Source organism: Anas acuta, chromosome 5 (assembly GCF_963932015.1).
Source record: "Anas acuta chromosome 5, bAnaAcu1.1, whole genome shotgun sequence".
Taxonomy (NCBI): domain Eukaryota; kingdom Metazoa; phylum Chordata; class Aves; order Anseriformes; family Anatidae; genus Anas; species Anas acuta.
Window position 1 is genome coordinate 9,191,790 of NC_088983.1, and position 24,692 is coordinate 9,216,481.

At 43.9% G+C, this 24,692-nt stretch overlaps 1 protein-coding gene across 1 annotated transcript in view; it reads left to right on the forward strand.

Moving 5' to 3' along the window:
• The first annotated feature begins 4,483 nt into the window (after window positions 1-4,483).
• AKT1 (AKT serine/threonine kinase 1) overlaps window positions 4,484-24,692 on the forward strand; it is a 72,233-nt gene continuing 52,024 nt past the window's right edge. Inside the window, exons 1-2 of the mRNA XM_068682608.1 lie at window positions 4,484-4,767; window positions 11,100-11,274. Of these exons, the coding sequence (XP_068538709.1) occupies window positions 11,229-11,274 (46 nt within the window). The 5' untranslated portion in view covers window positions 4,484-4,767; window positions 11,100-11,228. The remainder of the gene's footprint in view (window positions 4,768-11,099; window positions 11,275-24,692) is intronic.

Genomic DNA, 24,692 nt, shown 5'->3' on the forward strand with positions numbered 1-24,692 from the left:
GAAGAAATTAAAAGCAATCCCTTCTCTTCTAGCATTACTATACAAATAATAATAATACAAAAATGCACCTGCCAGTTCACTGCATAAATGTCTCACTTAGATACATTTTAAAGGACCTAGGAAGCCTGTGTCACCATAATGCCTAAAACTTTAACAGCTCCATTAAAGCTCTTGATCTGAAGGAAATTGTAAAGATTATGAGAAAGATCGACTCCGAGATGGCTTCCACTTGGAGCTCAGCACAGCCAGGACCAGTGCTCTGATGGTTTATTGCTGTGCCCACGCCCAGCTGCACTGCTGCTCCTTCCACATTTCCTTGTTGGGATCTGTAGGGATAATCAACCACTAAGACTGCCCTCAAGTTGATATGCCCATATTGTGCTTAACTGTGTAATTTTAAGCAAAGAGCATAATCAGCGGTGGGAGTGTGAGAGATGGGAACGTAACAGGAACCTAGCAGCTTTTACTTTGGGTTTCTATTTTCAGTATGTGCATATAACTTCACTATTTCAGTGTCACAGGGTTTTCCTTCCTGAGTATAGTTAGGATCGCAATGTTTCCTCACACAGATTACTGGAGTTTCAGCATTCTCAGGTGTTTTCCCAGAACTAAGAACTCACAAAATATTATTTTACTAATAAGGGAGAAAAGCAGCAGTTTGAAGTAGATTTCAGTCCATTAACACCAGAGGCTGTGTCTTTTGATGTGTCTCTACAAAGCCTAATGGTGCCTGGTCCAGAAAGAGACTTGTGGTTACTACTGCAACAACAAAACCAACTGTGGTGGTGTATGGGACACAACTGATATATTTGCTATTTTTGTATGCTCTATAACTAGTGCATTTTATATGCAAACCATTCAGTTCCTGTTTATATACCAAATTCCCCCCCAGCATGTTTGCTGCCCTATGTTACAGCTATCATTATTCCTGATGAAGAGGACTGTAAGGCTCTGGCTTTGGAGTTTGTCAACAACACCATTCATGACTCAGCCAGAAAAGCTCTTTGCAGGACTGGGAAGTGTGCCTTCCTCCTGCTCCAGCTGGAGGAAGCGTGCTGACGCCCCAGCGCTGCCCAGCTTTAGCATGCTGGCGACTGGGAAAAAGAATCTGGAAACTAAACGTAGGTCTCCTGTCTGACCTCTCCAAGGAGTTTTAGCAAGTCATCGGGAAGAGCTTGCAAAAATGTTCTAGCAAACAGGCACAATTAAGATCGCTGCTCTTTGAGTTACCAGTGTAGCCAACACTGAAGTCTTGTATTGACAGGACGAATTTCTAAAAAGCAAAGTCACGATGTTTCAATATGACTGTATTTATTTATTTATTTATTTTCTAAATGGCCTGCTATTGTTTTGCTGTCGAGAAATACACCTTCAAACATTGGATTTGTTCAATTTTAGCAGCACACTTACGTTTATTACAGTTGGCCCTGCGAAATGCACTTTCAATTTGCATACTTACTAAGATGGATTTTTGTCTTAGATCAAACCTGAGTTGTTCATTTAAAAACTTTTAATGCCTAGACTAAAATATTGTAACCCTAATGGGATCTCATATAGTCTTCTCCCTTGAGTACAGCCCACCTTTTAAAAAGGAAGGTACAAATTCCCTGTTGGACCATAAATGTGCTGCTACTACTTGCAGTTACAGAACAGAACTTGTTCTCCTGGTGGTGAACTCAATAATTCCACTTCATCTTCCCATGCTATTCTTTCTTTTTATGCCTGACTGGGTAAAAAACATTTTTTATCCAAAGCTGCATAATTCAGACATTTTAAAATAACTTGAAAAGTTACATCAAATTATACGTTACCTATATATCCATTAAAAATGGATGGGAACAGGAGAGCCTGTTTTTCTGCTGTGGTATTGATACAGGGTTTAGGAATCAACCATTCTTTGCCACTAACCCCTGTGTTCAGTATCTTAGGGTAATACAACACCAAGGAACAGTGATGCACCTCATCCTGAACCATTTAAACAAGAGTAAATAGATGTGAAATTTGAGGAAGTGCTCAGGGAAATCTAGGGACTTCCCTCAAAATTAGGGCTTATAGACTATAATCCCATTGATGATAACTGAATGATAAAGCTCGCATTGTTTGCATTTATAACAATTCTTGAGTGATTTCATTGTTCTCAGAGAAAAGAAGGCCTGCTTTTGTTCATTGTTGATACAAAGTCACTCTTGCTGCAGACCGGGCACTTCCTACTTTACCTGGGTATTTTTATCCACTGTACTTTGCTGTGTTTGAGAGATAAGCCTTACTCCAGACTCCGAATCTAACTTCCCCTTCAGATTTGGGGAATGTCGGATCCAGATCAGGATCCAAACTTTCTAGTTTGGGCCTGTCTTTCATCACAGTAAATCAACAGTCGGCAAATCTAAACAATCTGTTCACGCTGAATTTTTTTTTTAATTGCACTTCCTTTTTAGCAAACAACAGAGGTTTATTTTCTTCTCTTCAGGACTGAAATCTATGTTTACCATATGACCTTATTTTTAAAACTGCTGCTTCGTTTGCAGGGGGGAAGTTCTAATGACCTTGCTCACCACGCAGCCTGGGAGCTTATCAATCAGAGCAGGGTTTGGCAGGAAGACAAGAAAGCTCTCCTGCAATCAGATCTGTTACCAGAGATCCCCCTGCCTATACAAAAGTGTCTTACAGCCCTGAAGTCCAGTACTTACACTCTGTTGCTAAATGTAATTGCAGGCTGAAGACTCAAAATTAGTTCATAACAAAAACAAAAGAAAATAATCCATTTAAGTTATGTACACGTTGTCTTAACTGCAAGCTTTGCACACTTACAAATAATTTCCCTTTAAAGATATCTTTGGTACCCACCTACATGTTAGTCTACACTTAATATTCTGAGCTTACTGCATAGAAATGTGATCACAATCCCAGAATGTTTATTACAGATTTTTCCTTCCATTACCTTCGCATATTATTAGGGTGTGGGCAGTTCTCGCAGCCATTTCATTCTGCCCTCGCATCATTACAAATCTTTGCACTAATGGTAGATGTGGATCTGACCCTACACTAGGCAATTAGGCCTGTACTGGGGGGCCTGCTTTTTCTGTTAAGTTACCTGAATGTTACATTTTTTAAACTGTGCTGAAACATGTCTTACTAACCCTAAAGGAGAGCTACAGAAAATACCGTACTGGTGAAGCAGTTCTGGCAGGAGGAAATGGTCTGTTTGCTGGCGGGTAAGGAAGTCTCATTCTTTCTCCTTCCATCCTGAAGAAGAGCGAACCCTTTCCTCCTCCTCCTTGTCACTGGCTCCTCTAGGGCACTGACGAACGCAAAATCCAGCGATCCATTTGGCACTCAGAAAATTAGTGGCGGATATGATAGATCGGACAGACCCCCTAGTTGATCAAAATGGAAGAAGAAAAAATTAAAATGTGAATTTCAGTAAACACCCATAATCATTCAAATGACACAGTGGGAAAGCCTCTTATTATATCAAATAGATTTGCTGCCAGTGTAAATGCAGAGTCGTATTCCCCAGCTTTACTGCTGTAAACACATTTTATGCACCTTTATTTTGTTAACAGAGCAACGCTGTGGGAAGATGTGCCATTTTCTAAATTCTAACTAGCTTCCAATTACAGAAACGCGATCATCAGTGATCGTACATTCCCGAACAAATCAAATCATCCTTACAGCCCAGTTAAGAGTTTATGGCACCGTCAATTAGAAAATAAACAAAATCCCTTAATGAGTAAACAGGGCAAATTTTGATACTGGAAGCACAGAGAAATAATAAATCTGTCAAAGCCATTTCTGCAATGTTGTTTTTTTCTCTCAGAGCAGAGCGGCTCTTAAAGCCTTACAAAATACTGCCCTGCCGCAAGCAATAGTTCGAGTCACTCCAGCGATTTGGGGCATTTTGGGGCATTTTGGGGTGTTGCTGCTGAGAGCAGGGCGGCCTAGGGAGAGGCAGCAGCTGTATTTGTGGCCCTGGCTGCTAGTTGCTTGGCCTTTCTGCGCCTCACAACCCACCTGCTGTGGAAAGGGGCATGGAAATATTGAAAAGTACCGAGATTTATTTAATTATTGAATCGATCAGAATTCAATAGGTGCAGGGAAATCCTGTGAGCGTTGTGTGTGCGTGGATTTGCACTGCATGGCTTTGGGGAAGCCTCACAAAGTCACCCTGGCTCTGAGGTGCCACAGAACCGCTGAGCTTGGAGGGGACCCTGAGGGGATCCATGTCCGACCCCCGCGGTGTGGCACACAGGCCGAGGTGCCACGAGGCCGCCGGGCCTTAGCATTTTGGGGCTAATTATCAGCATTTCGGGCAGCCCGGGCCGCGGGGCTGTTCCCGCTGGGCTGAACGGGGAAAAGGGGGTGGGAAGAGAGGGGGGAAGAAGGCTGCAGCGCGGCTCCTTGAGGTGTGTGTGGTGTGTGTGTGTGGGGAGGGGGGGGCAGGCGAAAGGCAGGGCTGCTCCTCCCGGCCGGAGGCGGAGCGGCGGGGGAGGCAGGCGGGCAGGGAGGCCGGCAGGCAGCCGGAGCGGCTGTGCGAGCCCCGTGGGCCTGCGAGAAGGGGGGAGGAGGAGGAGGAGGAGGAGGAGCCGCCGCCCCGCCGCCCGGGGATGGTGAGGAGGAGGAGGCGGCGGCTGCCGTGAGCCCGGTTAGGCCTTTGGAGCTCGGCACCCGGCCGGCTGCCCCCCTCCTTTTTTCCCTCCCCCCCCCTTTTCCCTTCCCCTCTCCCCCGGCCGCCGCCCTCCCATCACCTCCTCCCCGGGCTGCAGCCATGTAAGTGCCCCGCTCCCCCGGGCTGGGAAGGGCTTGGGGAGGAGGTGGTGGGGAGGGAAGGAAGCGCCGGGGCCTGCTCGGCCGAGCCGAGCCGAGCCGTGTGGGGCCGGGCAGGGGTCGTGGGGGCCGGGCTGAGGCTCGGGGGGCTCCCCCCGTTGTCCCCCGGTTCCCCCGCCCTAGGCCGCGGGGGCGGGCTGGGAGCTGCCGCCGCCCCTCCGCCGCCCAGCCCAGTCCCGGGGCCGCCGAGCTTGGGGTGGTGGGGGTGTGTGTGGGGGTGTGTGTGAGGGTTTTTTTTATTTTTGGGGTGGTTTTAGGGGGCTGCGGCCCGGCTAGGGAAGGTGGAGCCGGCTTGGGGGGGGGGGCTCGGGGAGAGCAGGAAGCTGCTGGCTTCCCCTAGGGGGTGGAGGGTGGAAGTGTGGGGGGCTCCCCCCCCCGGCTCCCCTCCACCCCCTCTATCCTAAGGGGGTCGGGACCTGCCCGAGCATCCCTGAGGGGAAATCGGGGTTTGGGGGGGGGAGAGGGGAAATGAGGGGGGCACGGGTTATTTCGGAAAGTCTGGCGGATGAAGTAGCCGAGAGCTCCTCCGCCCCCTTCCCCTCCGGCTCCCCCCGCCCCCGTTTGCTGCCCTTATCTGTGGTGGCAGCCCACCGAGGGGTTGCACATTTTGGGGGGGGCGATCCCCTCCCCAACCCGTGGCTGCAGCTCCTCGGGCAGCCCTTCTGGAGCTGATTTTCCCCCCCTTTTTTTTTACCTGCAGACCCGTAGGGTGCTGTGTACAGGTGCCCCCTTGCCCCATCCTGTACCCTCTTTCCCCCCCAAAGGTGAAATTCTGCCATTGCTGAGATGTTCCTGGAGACTTCTAGGACTTTTACTTCTCTTTCTGTGCAGAACACACAATTCTAATAGAGTACGTGAGCATGCTGGGACTCCTTATATATTTTACAGTGTGGTACTGATGCTAGTGCAGATTGCACCTTATCGGGGTCCCCCCCCCAGCCCCTTATAGCCTTGGGAAAATATTTAACTATTTTTCCTTCTGCTTTGTTTTTCTACCATCCCAAGCAGATAAGAAGCAAGTCTGTGATTTGCTCTTGTTTGTTTTATTTATTTGTTTTGTTTGTGCCAGGGGAGGGCTGTACGTTTCAAAATACAGTTATAAAGGGGAGTTACTAACGCTTAATTCAGGAGAATATTTGTTTACAGGTAAATAAATTTGACATACTGCATGACTAGTAATTACTTTTTTGTAGTAGCTAATTTCCTGATGACAGCCACAACATTTGTCTGAGTTAATAGATTTAAAGACGCTGTGGAACTACCTTTGATTTTTTAAATAGGAGGGTTTTCATCGTGTATGACATTTATAGAGCTGGTTTTGGTGCCCAGCAGTGATAAATCAAATGGAAGAATTGATCCAGTGGCCGCAAGTAACCTGTAGCTCCAGCCCTGGGGTTTGCTGGCTTATAAAAACGACCCCTGAGTGATTACATTTAGGGTTCAGATAGGTTCGAGACTGTCTTGGTTTGTTTGGGGGAGGAGGAACAAAACTTCTGTTATAAAGGCTTTAAAATGGAATTTGATGAAATGCATCTTAAGTTGGTGCAGAAGTTCTGAGCAGCACAGTTCTTAAATTATACGAGTGTAAACTGTAAAAGGACTTGTTCTTGCTTTGGAACATAAAGAGGATTTTGTCTAGCCAGTGTCTTTGACAGAGAGAGCATGAAGAGGTTTCTTTTCTGCCATCGCTCGGTTTTGAAATATGCAGCTCCGTTTGTCCTATCAAACCGTAGTTGTGGTTGCAGCTTGGGCAGCCGAGTGTCGTAACTCCGGCCCCTCACCTGAACAAAATTAACCTCCTGCCTATTGATTAGTAAAGACAAATTACAGCTTTGTGCGCCTAGATTACGCTGACAGACTGAAAGAAAAGTGGAAGTGGCTTTAGAGATTTTTATTTTCTCCCCCAGTTACCATTTTTTCTATGGTTCTTAGAATCAGAGGAGCGTTTCCAAGCCTTGATAAGCAGCACAGGCAGTCACGAAATACCTGTCTCGATGCGGTCGTGTTCTGAGATGGGCTAGGAGCAAACATTGGTGACCACGCCTAACTCAAGGCCTTCAGTGCATTTTTGTAAAGTAAGCTAAGATGCTGGAACTGCGTGGTCCTGGGCTTTCTTGAAAGCTGCCTGCCCAGATTTGGTAACTGGGTCACGGTGCGAAGCTGCTGTGAGTTCAGAGGGCCCCGGGTGCGCTGGAAGCAGCGCTGCTCCTGCGAAACACCGAAGGTAGGATTTGCATAATGCAGGAGATGTACTTCACCGGTCAAAGCCTGGTGGGGATACCTCTCTGCACGCTCTACTTAAAATGTTGGCTGGAGCCCAACTTCGTTGTGTGCCTATGCAGTTTAGATGCAGTTGGCCGTGAGCTCAAAATGAGATGTGAAAGAGCGCAGGTTACTCTGCTGTCTCATGTCGTGGGCCCAAACACACACGTCTCTGCTCCCCTGCAGTTCTTACATGTCCTGTCTATTCTTGTGACTGTGTCCTGTGGCTGAGGTAGGCAAACAGGCAGCTGGATCCTTCTTTGAGCCATCCTGCTGTGGTCCTGATACGGGCTGATGGGCACAGCCAGCTTGCTAGCTGATCCGGGCAGGATCTGGTTGGATCTGGTCCTCCTTCCAGTGAGGCTGTCTCTCCTTCACCAAGATGAACTAATTACCAGAGATGCTCCTGCATCCCTTAAGCTTCAGCGTTATGGAAGAATTCATTTTCTTCCTGCTCTCCCTTAGAGTTTGAATAGAAAGGAATATAAAATTTCACCTTGGAAGGAGGGCGAGGAGGACAGATTCATCTCAGAGGGGTTTGGAGGCAGAAGGACGCAAACATGAGTCGAAGAGCCAAAAAAGAAGGAACTCTCCCAAATACGGAAAAAGACGGTTCAGCTCCACCTTCTGTTTGTTTGACTGACTCCTTAAAGCAGGTTTCACTGCTGCAATGCACAGGGAAGTGAGTTATCTCACTATTTGTGAAGAAGTTAATAGCCTTTAAGGAATTAATGCACGCAGAAAAGCAGCACACGCTGTGGTACGATGTTGATGTCACGCTATTCGTGATTTACTGCGCTTCACCCGTGTGAGAAATATTTTGGAATCGAAAAAGGTATTACAGAAATGCACGTTGAAAATAAGCAAACCCAGCGCTAAAAGACGGAGTTGTTTAGCTTTTGACAGTATTCAGTCATGTGCAGACACAGGCTGGAGCAGCCAGGTCATACTTACCTCAGATGCCCTCTGCTCACTGGGAACCATTCCTAGATGGCCATAAATGAGGTCTGTAATCACTTCTTTTTTTTTTTATTCCTCTAAGGACTTTATGCAAATGGAACTTTCTCTGGTTTACACATCTTCAGAAATACACTGACCTGTAGTTAACTTGCTCCTCTCCTCTCTTCCAAGAAATTACTCTATTACTTGCTACCACTCTTTTTGATAGTCTTTTATTTAAATACGTATATTAAGGCCAACTTGGACGTGTGTTTTGAAGCATACCAGGTAGAGTGGGTTTACCGCTGTTGGAGCTGCATCTACAGGCATCTTATTGCACGGTGAGAAGGGATTCCCAGCTCTTCATGCTGAAGAAAAGCTATATTTTCCCCTTATAAATCCAATGCACTGAAGGATTGAGGTGGAGCCCATGCTGCAGGTTGGCGGTAGGGGATGTTCAATGTTGTTTTTTTTTCCCCCTTTATGGTGCCATGCTACCTGATGTTCTGTGCGTGGCTCCTTTGTAATATCCTCTATCCTGTTCGCCTCTTTCCCTTCGAAGGAGATATGCAGGTAGACACATCCCTGAGAGCAGGGCTACGGTAGCAATTGGGGGATGGATGCTCCTTGTGTAGGAACTGTAGGCAGAGGGCAGCCCAAACCTTTTGGACGTCGCAGAAACCAGAACAAGTAGTTCCTCCGAACTCTGGGTTTCTTTGCTGATCTGCTTTTTTGGGCTGCGTAGTCACTCTGATTCAGTTTGAGGTGAGGAATTAGGTGGTGAGGAGCAGGAGGTTGCCAGGCGGTGGTAACCTTGGCAAGTGTTAACCCAGACAAACCTGGAATAAATTAGGTGGAGGTTCCTGATTCTGTGCCCTCACACCTTTTTCTGGTTTAAATAATAGGATTGTGCTTTCTACAGACTAGTTTGGCTCATAGCTTTGGTAAAGCACGGTTCTTGAGAAGGATGTTGTCGGCTTATGCAGTTGAGTTGGTGAACTGAAGGTGCAGAGGCAGGTTACGCCATCCCTGTTTTCTGTTATGGGCCACGTTCGATGCGTTAACTTTCACACCTTGGTGTTGCATTTCCATACCTAAGCTGTGATAATCTTGGGGGTTTTGCTCAACGCTTTGCAAATTGCTCCGTGCTTCTGTAAAGCCCTGAAGTGAGGTCTCATCTCCTGTTGACATCAGATCAGTCTAGCTAGCGTGACTGTTATGCGTGTGTTTTTGATAGGAGGGTGAAAGCCTGCCATGTTCATCAAGTTGTGTCTTAATTGCTCTGGATCCGAAGGAATTTGTTGTGGGCAACTGGTAGCAGTGGGTTGCTGGTCTCTATGCTGCAGCATATGGTCCTTGCATATTTATTTGGGAAATTGAGGGATTCTTACAAGTCTCTTGTCCCAGTGTCATTTTTTTGTGTGTTTTCCCTCCCTCGGGCAAACGTCTTATCTGTTTCTCAGAGTGCTAATTACAAGCAGAAAGACATGGCAGATCCATAACTTGGAAAAAAAAAATCATCTTTTTTATTATTTCCCCAGAAAATAAAATGTTACTGGAAGAGCTGAGGACTGGGGACAAACAGTGAAAGTTCACAGGCAAAATATTGGTTCTCTTGCATCTCCTCCCAGTGAATTACAGTTTGCAGTGATGGTTCAGATCCGATTCCCCTGCTTTGCAGAGAGTTTTATTGCTCTGGCAACGAAAGGCACAGCCCCTCTGTCCCTGCTGGCGTTTGGGTTCTGGGCTGGACTCGTTTTGACCACCTGCTTCTTCCACCCAGGGCTGTGTCTTAGTGAGTTATGTGGAATTAGTTGCTTTTTAATCTAGTTTCTGATGGATATCACCTGCGTGCTCACCAGTAATTGACACACAGCTGCCAAGTGCAAGCAGAGCTGGTACGTATTTGTTAGGTGGGGATGGGAGGTCTCCAAATTTAGAGAGAGATGCCGGTAACAGCCAGGTCTTTGGTGGCATGTTCCAAATGCTGCTAGGTGCTGCTGTATTATACTCCTTAATTACTGCTGAGAACGTGTCACCAATTACACTTCTGATTGCTTAACTAATACCGAGCTGGATGGAGGTACGGACGCTTCCGAGAGCACAGAAGTCGTTAAAGGAAAACAAACAGAGAACATTTGTACTGCAAGCAGGAAAATAATCAGATTCAATTTAGAAAAATAATAAAAGCTGGTGCATCTGGGAAGAGATTGCTTTCAGTGAGGGAGGGAGATGTGAAGAACATTTCTGTGGTAGCCGGCCGTGAGATAGATGTGTTTTCAACAAGATGCAGCAATTTTGAGCTATTTAGGTAGGGACTTCATCTCATAAAGTGGAGTGGTAAAAATCCTGAGTTGTGCTTAGGTGTATTACATTGCAGGAAAGACAGCAGCAAACTGCAGCGAGTTCAGAGAAGGGTGATAAAATTGATCAAGGTGCTTATAAGGGCTGAATTAGGGGAGCAGAAAGGTACGTGAGCTTATCTGAAGTTCTTTGTACATGTCTAAGAGAGGTAGGAGTTGTAAATATCAAAGATAGAGAAGAGGATTTGGGGGAAAGTCATGGAGATTTGAGTGGGAGAACAGGATGACACAAGGTAGGAAAATGCGAAGCGAAATTATGCGGGGAAGAAAGCAAATTTTTACTCTCTGGGCTTTATCTCTAAGATTCACTGTGTTGATAGACTGGTGTACAGCAGGCTGTAAGGAAACCTTCCAGAAGAAGTTCTGGAAGTCTTCTTGCCAGGAAATACAACAAGGCTTTGCTAAATCTCAGAATTTTGATTGTTATGGGGAGCTTGGTGTTGTTGGAGAGCTGGGAGATGTCTTCTGGGCAAAGTCTTGCAGCCGCCTCTGCTCTAGACAGTGTGGAGAAGCAGGGCTCTAGCAGGCACTCGTTCCAGCACCTCCACCCGCGGAGACAGCAAAATCCTGGTGAAGAGCAAAGCCCTCATTTAGGATTAGTAATTAAAATAATAAAAACAAACGAGCGATGAAAGCTACTCCCTGTTGTATCCCTGATTTGCCATGTGATGTACTTCAAATGACGGTGGACTCTTCTTTTGATCCTTTTAGAAGTAGCTGAGAAGGAGGAAAACGGCAAACCCAACAAGAGCCCCTTTGTGGACACTTCTGCTGAAGCTCAGAAATTTCAACAGTGATCTTTTGGCATAAGCTGATCTTCCGAGAGACATTCCTGCCATTATGAATGAAGTAGCAATAGTGAAGGAAGGGTGGCTTCACAAACGAGGTAAGTGTCCTTTCTTTCCAGGATGACTGGGTGTTGGGCCATGCAGTAATGTGCCCCTTAACAGGGTATCTCGAAATTGTCAATTCTTGTTCTCCTGTCCACCCTAACGGGAAATTGCATCTAAGGAGCGCGTGTGACTTTGTCAAGCTGAGAAAGCACACGTTGTAAGGGGATTTCTTTGGGGTTGTGCACGTGTGAGTTTGCCGAAAACTGCACCAGCTCTTCGGTTTTAAAATGATTATGAAGATAGCAACTAAAAGACACAATATGTAGAGTGTTAAAGGTTCAACTGTGGCAAATTCTTTGTTTCAAATGAAGGGCTGTAGCTTTTCTGTTCGTCTTCATATGCCGTTAGAAGGTAGTGTTGTCTTGAGGTGAGTCTTCATTTGAACGGTGATGATGTGCCTGGATTTTGCAAGCAGTGATGTTCTCTTGCAGAGACCTGCTGGAGAACGTGGTGTTTGGGTTGTGTCTGAACCACTCGGTGCCGGTGTCCTGGACACACGGAATAGCCTTGAGTTTGTGCGCTCAGTGCGTTCCTGTTTTACCACTGATGAAATTTTATTTTTATCAGAAGTCTTCTCAACTGAGCGGTGAAACTGAGAAACATAGTCACGTGTACAGTTAAGCTTTTTGCATCCTTAAACATTTATATGCTTATTTTTATGGGGAGTGGATATGGGAGAGTTTTTTTGTTTTCAAGTACTGTGATGCTGCTCCTCCAAGGCTCTTGGCTTACCTGTTTCTGCGTCTTTTACTATCGTTTCTTGGAAAGGAGAGACCAGTGTTAGGTACTTTCCGTAATATCGTCATTTTTTTGGACCAAAAGCAAAATCTGTGTGCTCCAGCAGTAGGGAAGCTTGCATAGTTCTGCAGACTCAGGATTTTTCTAGAGGGTTTGCAACAACATGCCTGAAGGTGCAAAGGTATAGTGCAATTGTTTTTGGAAGAAATGGAAATACATTATCATAACCTTGATAAAGGCTGATGGCTCATCTGCAGCAATAAAGTTTATAATCCATGTTTTAAAAGACTGGAAATACACATATTTAACAGCTGCATATACAGCTTAGTTGAGCAAATTATCTGATGCCTGATGTAAAAATGCTTTGATAAAGTTTGTTGTTTTATTGTTGTTGTTGTTCTGGTCTGTTTTACTTTGAAGCAAGGGTAGGAATGCTCCAATCCACTGATTATTTTAAATTACTCCCTGGATAATCCTGGTGTACCCAGGCTACTTCATTCTGATAACATACTTGTGGATTGCTGTGTTTGGATAAAACAGGTGAAGGAAACACAGAACCATGTTTCCTTTCCCGTTTATGAATCTAGAAAGTCTTTAAGTAAGCGATATATTTTTAGTTTTAAATGATGTTTTCAGACTGGGTTTTTTAATCTTCCTTTCTTACAATTATTTCTATGCTTATCTCTAACTTTCTAAATAGATATGTTGAGGAACACTGTACTAAAATTTGAGGGAGAAACATTTTAGAAAGTATGAAAATGGAAGTGTAAAACCACATAGGAGGATTCAGAGGCAGATGCGTCTGGAACTTTAAGACAGGCATATTTCAAACTTGTTTGTGTTTGCTCTTGAGGACTTATTTTTCTTTGTTTCTAGGATTACAATAAAGCTACTGTCAAGTAAAGAGACCTGTGGAGGAGGTCTTAGTAAAAGATGCCCTGATCTTTTGATCTATTTTTTTTTCTATTTTAAATTACCTTACAGAAACAGATTATTATCTCTGATGGTTTGCTGATAGCAGTATGATGAGATTATCTGCTGAACACGTTTCCATTTCCAAAACGTTACTCTGCATGTTCTGCATATATTTGAGATTGCAAATTTGTGCCTCAACTGTTAAACATACCTCGGTGTTTTTTGGTTGCCAGATCTCCTGATCACTTTTTAACCTGCTTAAAGTTAAAAAGTGCCTTTTACTGATGCCTTTTACCCTTCATGGTATGTGCAGTGACACCTACTTAATTCCACTTGATTGATTTTGCAACTGTTGATTTTGTATTGTCCATGTGAGGAGGGCTTTAGAAAGCAGCGCTGTATCTCCTCAGCGTGCTCTGCGCGCCAGCTCCGTTACTCTCAGTTGTTCTGCTTTGTGTTCTGTTGAGAAATTCAGTTCTTTAGGCTTGTGGGAGTGTGGAGGAGGAACCGATCCACCGTGTGTGTGTGTTTGGTAAATGAATTTTTGTTTTTCATCATCGACATTTATTGTCAGACCCTATCAGTTTGCTAGCTCTGCAAGATCAAGCGCTACAACCACAGGATGTTTCCAAAACTGATGTCAGATACTGCGAGCTTCTGAAGTTAGGGCATAAACAGTAATTATTGCAGGGAGGGACTTCTCAAGGAGGATTTTTGATATAGGAAACGTAGATTGGTTGTCTTTGGGGTCATTCATAAAACTGAAGGTTGGACTGCTTGTGGTCTTCAAAGATCCTAGGGCTTTCCACAGGCAAATACGCTCAGTAGCGACTGGCCAAGATCCAGTTTGGGCAATTACATTCTCTCTACCCCAAATTTCCCCCGTAGCTTCGCTTGGATATGGTGTCTTTTGGTTCACGTTCTGAATGGTTGAACAGCGTGGCTGCGTGCAGTCGAACAGTTGCTTCATCTCGCCCCAGCAGCGGCTTAATTTTGGTGGTTTTAATGATTTGTGTATGTATAAAGCAGCCTGCAAAGTGCTCTGGAGCCCTTCTGGATGGCAGGTGTATATAAGCATAAAGCCATCATTATCAGGAGCAGGTGTTTTGGCCTGGCAGGGAAATAGCAGGGCTTTCGAGAATTCTGGAGTTGTTTTCTTCTGTCAGCTTGCTTTACGTTTCTGTTTTTGTTTCCAGGATTAAAAATACAAATGGAGAAATGAAATTAAACATCTCTGCCTGGCTGAGAGCTCTTGGCAGTTCTCTAAGTCGGTCGCATGAAGGAAGTCCCACTTCCAGTAGCACAGATGTTTGTTTGTGCGGAGGCTGGAGTCATCTCCACGACTTGTCTAACCTCAGCCGGGCAGAAATATAAGAATTCATGAATGAACTTTTTTTTTTTTCTTTTCCCACTTGGCAGTGCTTGGTGCTGTTACTCCAGTCGCAGTGAGGCGAGGGACTCTTGCAAGACAAAAATGGTAGTTAAAATCCTAACCACTTCTGCCTGGCTGCGTAGCTGAGTGTTCAAACACACGCATGGAGAACGTGGAGGGAAGAAACTCGGATTTGGGGTGGTGCAGTGTGTGTGTGCGTTCGGCACACGTAGTCCCCAGTGGTGTTGTGTCGGAGGATTGCGTAGTGGGGAAGTACGGGAGAAATGAGTAGTGCCAGAGGTGCTGGAGTTGGGATTGCAGACAAGGGAGGAAGGAGGAAAGTTATCTGCCCAAATTGCTTGTTGCAATTCTGGGTTTCTGGATGTGTGTAATGAGGATCCGTACTTCTGATCGTGTGTTGTGGAGCTTTTTAAATGAAAGAGAAATGCCCGAGTGTATTTTATTTACTTTGCCGTTTCATTTTTAAAGATCTCACTGGATTTCTTGCATCTTTCTGCTCTGCTCCCTGCTTATAAAAGTCCTTCTATTGTCTTCAGTCTTCATCCTGTTTTTTTTGTTTTTTTTGAAGCCTTTCTGCAAGGCTAACAAAGAGTGGGATTGTGCGTTTCGATACTCTGTCATCTCTGTCTTTCCTCCTATGTCCGGTTTTCCTATTAGGGCATAAACTCTGATGGAAAGAGGAGGCTTGGAGAGAGAGGGAGGGACGGAAGGAGGGGGAGGGAAAAATGTACACTGACATTTGAAAAAGGAAATAGAAATCTAAGTTTCTCACTCCGAGGCTCTTACTCCGAGGAGAAACCTGTGTATTCATCCACTGATACCTGGCAGCAAATGTGGAGCTGCTTTTTAATTTTTCTTGTTTTTAAATGGCATAGGAGCATAGCACAGTGCTTTTAACAATGAAAACCAGGACATGCCCTCCAAATGTCAATATACGTGGACTTGAAGCTGATAAAACTGTTTGGCTAGTTAGGAGTTTGGCTGCCAAGCTGATCAAAATTCCTAGAAGTCCTTAAATGAGAAATTGTACAAAAAGTACTTACTCCATTGCTGGAAATAGTACTAAAGTTGTTAAAGAATTATTTCTGTAATGACATGGAGTGACACAGATGTTCGAATAACCACTGGTCCTTGGTGCCTTGTCTTCCTGCAGCTTCATTGCACAAAACAAATGTATTTTATATAAAATACTGACCAAGAGACTGATTGGTGCTCTTTTAACTTTCTCTAGCAGATTAGCACAGACTGAGAACTTCAGTTTTGTTATTTCAAGCACAGGTTCGTACTTTTAGTATCTTTTTAGTATGAATCAAAAGGGATCTCAAGGTGTGTGACCAGAAATTAACTTTTTTTTGGGGTCTCCTGTGTTGCTGTTGTCCTTCACCTCTTCTTTATGCTCTCTTTTCTGTTCTCACCATGTTCCCTACCTCTTTTTATATGTATGTGTGTGTTTGTTTTATTTTGGGGTGTTTTTCTTGTGTTTTTTACCTTGGCTTTTGTCCGTCTGTGGGCCGTAGCAGTGCACTTTGTTGATGACCCGTGTAACCAGAACCTTGGAGGTTCAGCTTAGCTCAAGCACCGGCTGGCTTTCGCGGTATTTCAAAGGAGTGGCTGTGGCATTTGCTACAAAGGATCCTAAAACACATCTGAACTCAGAAGATGCCAGCCAGAGAGGCTTCAGAGGAAAAACTGAGGGTAAAAGGAAAGGTAAGAAACAAGGCAAGGGCTGAAAGAGGAACGAAGGGGGGGAGTTTGTAACGGGAAAGAAGCTGATGTTACTTCCAGAGCTGAAGGTTCGGGTGCGTAGGGAAATCTTTTGCTGCTCTTATTGAAAACAAAAGATAAGCTGTGTCAGTTTGTGGTTTTTCTTGTGTGTCTCTTTTTCAACACAAGGGTCTATGGTTTTGCAATGCTAGTTCTCAGTTGCTTTCATTTTGCTAGCCCTGTTCTGGGAAAAGGGGACTGGGGAGGAACCAGGAAATTGTCAACCAATAAATCTGACCTTGGTGGTAGGCAAGATGCTAGAGACATTAAGAAAGGATGAGATCACAAAACATCTGGAGAAATATGAGCTGATAATGGCTAGTCAGCTAGACTTTGGAGGGTAAACCTCATCTGACGGCATTATTTGTGGAGAGATCATAGGAAACAGGCTGGGTACAGTGTGCTGTAAGAAGTCTGCTGTGGATGACGGGGAAGTCAAAGGCTGGGAATTACCTAGTGCAGTGTGGTTGTAGTGTACGTGTCTGTGAGCGGGGAGAGAGCTCGTGCAGCCTAGAGAAGGCTCATCATCCCTCCCCTGAGCAGCCTGCTTCAGCTTTTGTCCATCTCCTTTATTTTTCAGTGTCTTTTCTGAAATGTCTTTCTGGCCACAACCTTGTCTTTTATGAAAACCCATTCTTTAAGTCACATTTATGAATGGCAAAGCCCAAATGATTTTTTTTTTCCCAGTAAAAACGACTTTTCCCAGGATTTGTGTTCCAACATTTTCCTCCACCTTTGTTTTAGAAAACACAGGTCTCTAGAGAGGAGTAAAATTCTTTGGAGAAGCCATGCTATGTTAGAGAATTTTCTCTGTGTTTGTAAACTGGAACTTAGACGCGAGTCTGAATGACAAAGAGGAACAACTCAGATCTAGATGGCCAGATTGTTGATGTCAGTTCTGGAAGTTTACTTTCATATTCTGTTTTATTGTATGTCAGAAACTAAACAAACTGGGTCTCAATTTTATCTCTAAAATTGGCGTGGTGTCATAAATTTCTGCTGCTCCTTGTAACGAGATCTGGGAATGAAGGATCTAGGACATTACAAGCATGGTTTAAAGTGAGCCTGGTAGCGCTTTATACAGTGGTTTACACAGAAACCGCCTGAGTTGTCTTTGATCCTCTCTCTTTCATGGTTCCTTTATTTTACAGGAGAAAGAAAATAGAAGTTAGGTCTGTGCAAAAAAAAAAAAAAAAGAATAGTCCACGTGTGGTTTTCTGTTTTTTTTTTTGTTTTCTTTTTCCCTCAGTAGGCATATTGAGAAGTCATCAGGTTTGAACTTAGGAAGAAGCACTAATTGAGTGTGCTATTTTGAGGTAAGGAGAGCAGAGAGTAAAGCTGTGCTCATTGTTCTTGCAGGAGTGATTTTTAAGCGAGGGGCTGTGCTGTGCCTTTTAAATTTGGTGCCTCGTCCTCCCATCAGAATTTCTTCCCCTGTAGCATCTGTGAATGCCAGAAGCTTCCTTCCCTTCCACAGTTCTCTGCTCGTGCTTCCCCGTGTACACACCATCAGCTGCACTCCTTGCCTGTGCCTGAACTTCCTTTGCTTTCACAGCATCAGCCTTAGGCTTCACCATCTGAAAGAGCTGGCGAGGAGTTTAATGCTCTTAGACTCTTACACGGCATGGTGATGTGTAGTGGGTCTTCTTTTATCCAGTTGGTGTTACTGTAAAGTTCTCCTAGAAGCTGCTGGGGTAGCTGTTGGTCTCCGACTCAGTCAAAGAATAAGGAAACAAACCTTAGTATGAGCTGGGAAGAGAGGATTGCTTAACATTTGAGCATTTAATTTGAATGTGGTTTAAAAGATGGAGCCTTGTTGTATAAAAAAAACAAACCAAAACAAACCCCATCAGCCTTCTGTTTTTTCTCCTTTTGCATATCAAAGTAACTGATTTACTAAGAAAAGAAACAAGTTGAACCTTATTTAAAAATCATCTCTCAAGGGGGGAAGACAGAAGAGGGATTATTATTTTCAGATGTATTATGTTGCAGGTACAATGTGCATCTTAAAGGGGGAACAAAAACCAGGAAACTATATGAGGAAAGAGGAAGAAAAAGAATGGAGAAAGAATAGCACCATATTAGGTGTGAAGTAGTGTGCTTCTGTGAGAAATGTTTATTGCAACTGAAAGGGGGAAATAACGAAGACCAAACTTGAGTGCAAACATATTACGAGCTCTTAGATTATTCTCTCACCTCGTCAAGTTGAGCCAAAAATGTGAAAAGATAGCTGGTCAAACACTGTTGTGAAATTTGTCAATTCATGCAAAAGTGCATGGTCGTATTTGAGGACAGGCGCGGTAAACAATCGTCACACTGCCTGCAGAAGCAGAGAGCTGTCAGTTACTGTTTTCCTGAGTCCCTGGGGTAAGTCAGGAGAGCTTTGAGGTGCTGTCCAAAGCCTGGGTCTTGGCTGAGCTGCACGCCGAAATCCAGCGTGAGCCAGCGGGGCTGTGCATGGCTGCAGATGTGCTGGGTGCCTCTGAGACTGGGCACAGCACCTGGGCTGTCCATGGGGCTGTCACATCAGTGATACCACACCAGGCTGTTCTGTTTGGCTTTAATAATGCTCTTGTAACGAAGACCACAGAACATGCATGCCAGGGAGCTGGGTTTTATATTGGCCATGAACCACACATGGCCTTGGCAGGAGGCGCTTGTCTTGAAGCCTGGAGCTTGCTCCCAAAACACGTGTCGATGTTCTGATAGAAATACCTGGCTCAGGGCTGGCACTGGACTTCAGGTGCCAATGGGGGTCGTGGCTGCATGCAGCAGTTGCTGCTAATTCACAAATTTTAGGTGCAGGCCTTTATGTTGGCTGTGGTTTTATAAAATCAGTCCCTACCTGCAGATGTCACACGATTTTGACGGTTTTGCTCCTTTTTCTTTCTGAGGTATAGAAGTGTGCTAATTCTCATAATGTAGAGGAAAACTGGAAAACATAACCTGAGTAGTTTCTTAACAATTTAGACTAAGGAGAAAAAAAAGGCTGTTATATTGCTTTAAAAAAAGAAGTTTCAAAAGTTATATGATTTAAAATAATTTATATGTTTATATTTTTTGAATCCTTAGCTGTACGCTCTACCCTGCTATTTCTGCAATTCTGTCAGAGGATGCGGGGTTCAAGAAATTTACCCTGATTATATTTCAGAAAGCCAGTGTTAAGAAAGAATAACTTCACCTTTTGCTGCAGGAGGCTTGACAGGTCTAATGGATAATAGACACATACGATGAAACTCTATTTGAACTGCTTCTTTATCCATTAAACTCCCAGTTAATTTAAATCTTGAGTTAATAGAAAAAGAGATACTTATCTAAAAATTTTTGCCACGTGTTTTCCATAGGAGTCTTTGCGTGTGCCATATCCCATTTGGCAGCATAACACCACCTTGTTTGGAATGATGTAGTTACACTGGTGTGCAAAATATTTACAGTAGGTAGGGTTTATGCCCTGAAATACAAAGATGCACGCTAATTTATATGTTATTGCCATTGTGCCTCAGTTGGGCTTCAACAACTGGAGCGTCGGTAAAAAGTTAAACCCTTGCACAAAACTGTTGGGCAGCTCAAAATCCATTGTTAGGCCTCTTCGCAGCTGCAGAGTGGGAATACTGGCTCACACTTGCTGGTTGCTTTTCAGGGACTTCCAGGCACAGATTGTCTGGACTGTTTTTTGTGTGCGTGTCATACACATCCCTGCTTCTGTCTGTGGTCTGCAGAGCTTCTATAAATAGCAGTTGGTTACCTAAATGAAAGTGTTTTCATTGTATTGATTTACTTTATTTTTTTTTTTAAACTTTCAACCATGCAGTCTCCTTCGTTAATTAGAAATTAAACTGGGAACACCACGAGCAGTGATCGCTTTTCAACAGAAGACATTTATTTCTTAATTCAAGGATTGGCTATGGGTATAGTTGTAGCATTTTAGCTACATCATATGCTTATTATTCCACTGCAAGTTTACGTGTGGACCAGACTAGAATTCCGTTGTGATTATTTATGGTGACAGTGCTGGTTGTGGGGCTTGGAAGTAATTTTACAGGTGGAAATTGATTTCTGAACACAGGACACAAATTTCTTGCTGCTGTAAATTCAGTAATCAAGTCATTCCGTGATAAATGTTTTTTGTGTTGCTTTGGCAGTGTCTTGAAAAGCCTGCTTTGGGTTGGTAGGTGAAACACTGCTGTCATCATGCCTTTTTCTTTGATGTCTATATGTGTGTATGTATATATATAAAAATAAAATTAGCCTTTTAAAGCGTCTTCAGTAGAAAAATGGTCTTACTGCTTTAATACTGCCTTTGGTACGTTTCAGGCAGTGAAGGCGTAGGGTAATAGTTGACTTTTTCAACCTGAAGTTTGCATTGTGTTGGAGATCGTTGCAGTTCTAGGTTGTCTTTTCTGGTACAGATATAGTTTTTCTACAGCACAAACATTTGAAGACACATAACTGATTTATTTCCAGGTGTGGCAGATGAGGTTGCCATCTTACTTGCATGATAGGAAAAGTATTTATCCTAAACGAGAATTAGGAAAAATTACTTTTTCGTATGTGAAAATCATTGTGTCAGCTCAGTTCTGTTGTTTCTGCTGAAGTTTAGCCTGTAAAGTCGAGGTATCTTGATCCAAGAGAAGGGGAGATAGTTAAATTACATCATCGTGGAAGAATACCAGAATAGTTAGCTTTAAAGCCATTCAAGACTACATTGGCACCCCTTTGTTATACAGTGTAGCTGAAAACGAACAGCAGCAATAATGAACCAATCCATCTAAATCACAGCAGCTGAACAACTGACTGTTCTATCTCAAAATGCAAATGCGTCGTGCAGAATGGATTTAATTGTAAATGTTTGCTTAGTAGGGAATATGAGCCCTTTAGTTTGTGACAATAATCGTGAATACAAAGACCCACAGAATTTTAGGGTTTACGTAGCTTGTCCCCGTTCTCATAACAATATTTCAAAGTCTTTTTTTTTTTAATGTACCATTTGGCTTTTTTTCTAGCCGGTGAATAGAAGTGTAAATGCCCAATCACCGAGCGGCATGTTGAAAACTGAAAGATAAATTTAGCTATATGTATTTAGATCAGGCAGGATTTTCTGTTGTATTTCTTTTGCATCTATGTTAGGGCTCTTTAATAGCTTCAGATAATAAGAAGAAAAAAGTGCTGACTTTCAAAGCTTAGATTTGTTTTTACAATGCAGTAATGCCGAGTGTTACGGGGAGTCTTAGCATTCCCTTTCAGGTTCTGGTGAGGTGGCTCTCCAACAACGAAAGGTTCAGGAATTTCGGAGGAATTTCTGCTCCAGTTTCAAAAACAAAGCAAACAAACAAAACCCATAAACAACTCCGTGTGGAAATCTTCGGTCTTTGTTAAATTCTTGAAACCTGGCTGCTGATTGCAGCTCCAGAGGTGGAATATCTGTCACTGATTTGAATTTTTAATTAAAATGAAATAGCATTGCAGTCTTTTGGGAAAAGGAAAAAGCTTACAGAGCTTTGCTGGTAAAGAGAGAAAGCAGAAATCTCTGCCTCCAGGCTGTTATGAGGTACGTTTCTGTGTAAGGAAAGGCAGACACAACTTTGGAAGCACACACATGTACACAAAAGTGCCCGTGTTTATGCTTCTGTTGGCATTTCGTGTGCGCATGTGTTTAATATATTTCACATGTGGATCAGGCCTTCTGAAAAAAAGAGACAACAAAACCCCCCTGAAGAATAGGCCTTTGTGACACTGGAGAAGTTCACTGTGCCAAAGTTATGGTAAGAATTTGTAAATTTTGGCTGCTGGAGCGCTTCCTTCCCCTGCTATGTTTTTAATGTTGGAAACTTAAAAGTGTGGAATAGAGGGTGTTTTTTTTTTTCCCTTTTTCTTTTAACTGACAATGCAAACATTCATTTCGCAGGCTAACCCGCCTGTTCACATGACGCTGCTGGCTGTATATAAACACCCCGTTGATCTTGTTCCTCACAAGCCTTCGCGGCCTTCCTGAGTCACACAGAAATGGCCGGCCGCTCTTCTCGGTGCTGCCGACCTCGGCTCTGCCTGCTCAGGCTCGGTTTGCCAGATTCCTGTCCCTGAAAGAAATGTTTTCGCTTGGAACAGGGCCCTCAGAGCCTGGATGTTTTGCCATGGCTCTCTTTCCCTGTGTGTTTAAAATACTTCATTTCTGCTATCTGGGGAATTGTTTTGTTTTGCCTGTATTCCTTGGATAAAGCTGAACCTGCTGGAGAGATGTTTTGTGTTTCCTAGTCGCAAAACCATCTTCCCCTTACATACGATGGCATTTCTTTGTGTTGCTCATACTCAGAAGGCTTTAGTTTGTGAGTGGGAAGGTGACTTGGGATCACAAAGCTCAGTGTGGGGCTGCCCTGCCTGGTGGCCCAAGGGCTCGGTGACAAGCTGGGCAGCACAGTTGGCTTCACGGGGCTTTTCTGGAGTAACCAAGGGCAGAATTCGAGTCCAAGGCTGGACTGTCATGGTGACAAAATATTTAGAAAACATTTTCTTGCTTGAAACAAAAGCTTGGATTGTGCAACGCCAAGTACTGTCCCAGTGTAATAAACGACTTTGTGTATTTTTAAAGGGTTCTGCCTGTTCCGTGGCCGCCAGCTCTTGCCACATTCAGCGTGCTCAGGTAAAATGAGGCCTTCTTCCTCAGGCCTTTTACAGGCTGGGGCGATTCTTCCCCTCTTGCACAAGATGTGGTAGCCAAACCTGGCCTTGCATTTTGAACGAAGTGCATGGTCCTGTTAAAGGACCATTTTCGTCAGCCGTGGCGGCGCTGCTGCAGTCGTGTAAAACTTGAGCCTTGCTTTTGGCCTGGACTGATCTCATCCCGAGTAAACTCGAGCACTAGACTTGGTAAGTGCTTTGATTGGGTTAGAATGTCCTGTTCTTGCTGCAGTAGGAGTATTTTGTACCGTAGGTGTTTCATCCTTTAATAATAACTGCCATTACTTTCTTTTTAGTGCCTCAGATTTTGAGATGTCCAAGCAATACAGATACCAACCCTCTGACTTGAAAGGAAGCGAGAGTTTTAAAGTGCCTGTAGACAGATGCGCAGTGGCTGTAGTAGATTGTTCACCTGGAACAATATAATATGATTTTAAGATGGGCAAAATCTGTGAAAATCGGGTGAAGGCTGTTAGCTAGGCAGTTCATCGTAATTACACCATTTGGAGTTCATGCATTTTTTTTCCCTGTCTAGTTTGTCTTCTGGGTAATACTGGCTGTAATTTCATAGAAAAGCATGGTTTTACGTACATACCTGTATTGCCTTCTCTCCTCAAAGCAGCAGGTGGCCAAGTTTCTTTCTGAAATACTGACTTCTCTCAGCTCTACAGCAGCTATAACCAGATCATCTGCAGAGACTGGATTTTTTGATCTTCAGAGCAACTGATGTATTTAATGCTGCTGTAGATGATGGATTATGCCGTTATTCACGAAAATGGGAAACAAAAGCAAAAACATGGAGGTGGTGGTGGGGAATATACTTCTCATTGGTTTGCATCGTTGTGCAACTTTGTATGCTTGGCGTGTAACCTGTCCCATTCAGAGGGCTGCTGCAGAGCTCAGTTCTCTTGGGCTGCTGCTCTGTTGCTATCTGCTAGTTCCTCTGTGGCATCGAGCTGCAAAAGCAGCTGCTTTTCCTTTTCTCATACCTATTTTTACTGCCTCTAATTTGCTATTAAGATGTTAACTTCTGCCTCCAGTTAGCCTAGCATGGCTCAATGCTGTGACTACAACATGGGGGCAAGCAAACACTTCTGTGCTTTCTCCTCTGCTACCCTTTCACACTCGGGAAATGTTCCCTGTAAACATCTGCAGTGCTGCTTTATTATCCTCTTTAAAAGCTCTCGTTTCTTGTGTTGCTTATAAAAGGCCTTGATGAACTTGCACTGCATGTGCACTGCGACTGCTCTTCACTGTGATGCCCAGTATCGGTCCTTTTTTTTCCCCGTTTTTCTCTGTCTTTCCATTGTTCCTGCCTTATGGCAGTAAAGTCTGCAGAGCAGGGCCTATCGTATTGTTTTATTTTGACAGCAGCTGGTTCAGCTCCTGAAGTGTTTGTGAAGTTGCAGTGTACTGCAGTAATACAAATTAGGCTATAGAAAGCTGTATGTAAAACACAGGGTGGGGGGAAGAGGTCAGATTTACTATGCTTATTTTTCTGAGTTTTTAAGATTTTTTTTTAGCATTCTCTGAAAAACAGGTGACTAGCAGAAATGTGCAAAAAATGAATACATACGAAATTCTCTTCCCACTTTAAGGGAACGCTTCTCTCTAAGGCCAGAGGAAAGGTTTCTTCTCAGCAGCAGCTCCAGGCTACTAGGAGAGGGTCGCTTCAGTGCTTGTTGGCTTCTTGAAGAGGTTTGTTTACTCCCTTGGCTAGACTGGGTGTGATTATGGCAAAACCTCATGTTTCTGGAGACTCTCTGCTTTTTGGGCACCATTTTATAAGTGGAATGACACTCAACAGGATGTGTGGTTGTGGACACAAGTTTGTACTTCAGAGGCAGTGCATACCTTTTTGACCATGTACTATCCTGTGCTGTTTCTCTCACAATTCATGTGGTAGAATAAAACACGGAAGAACAC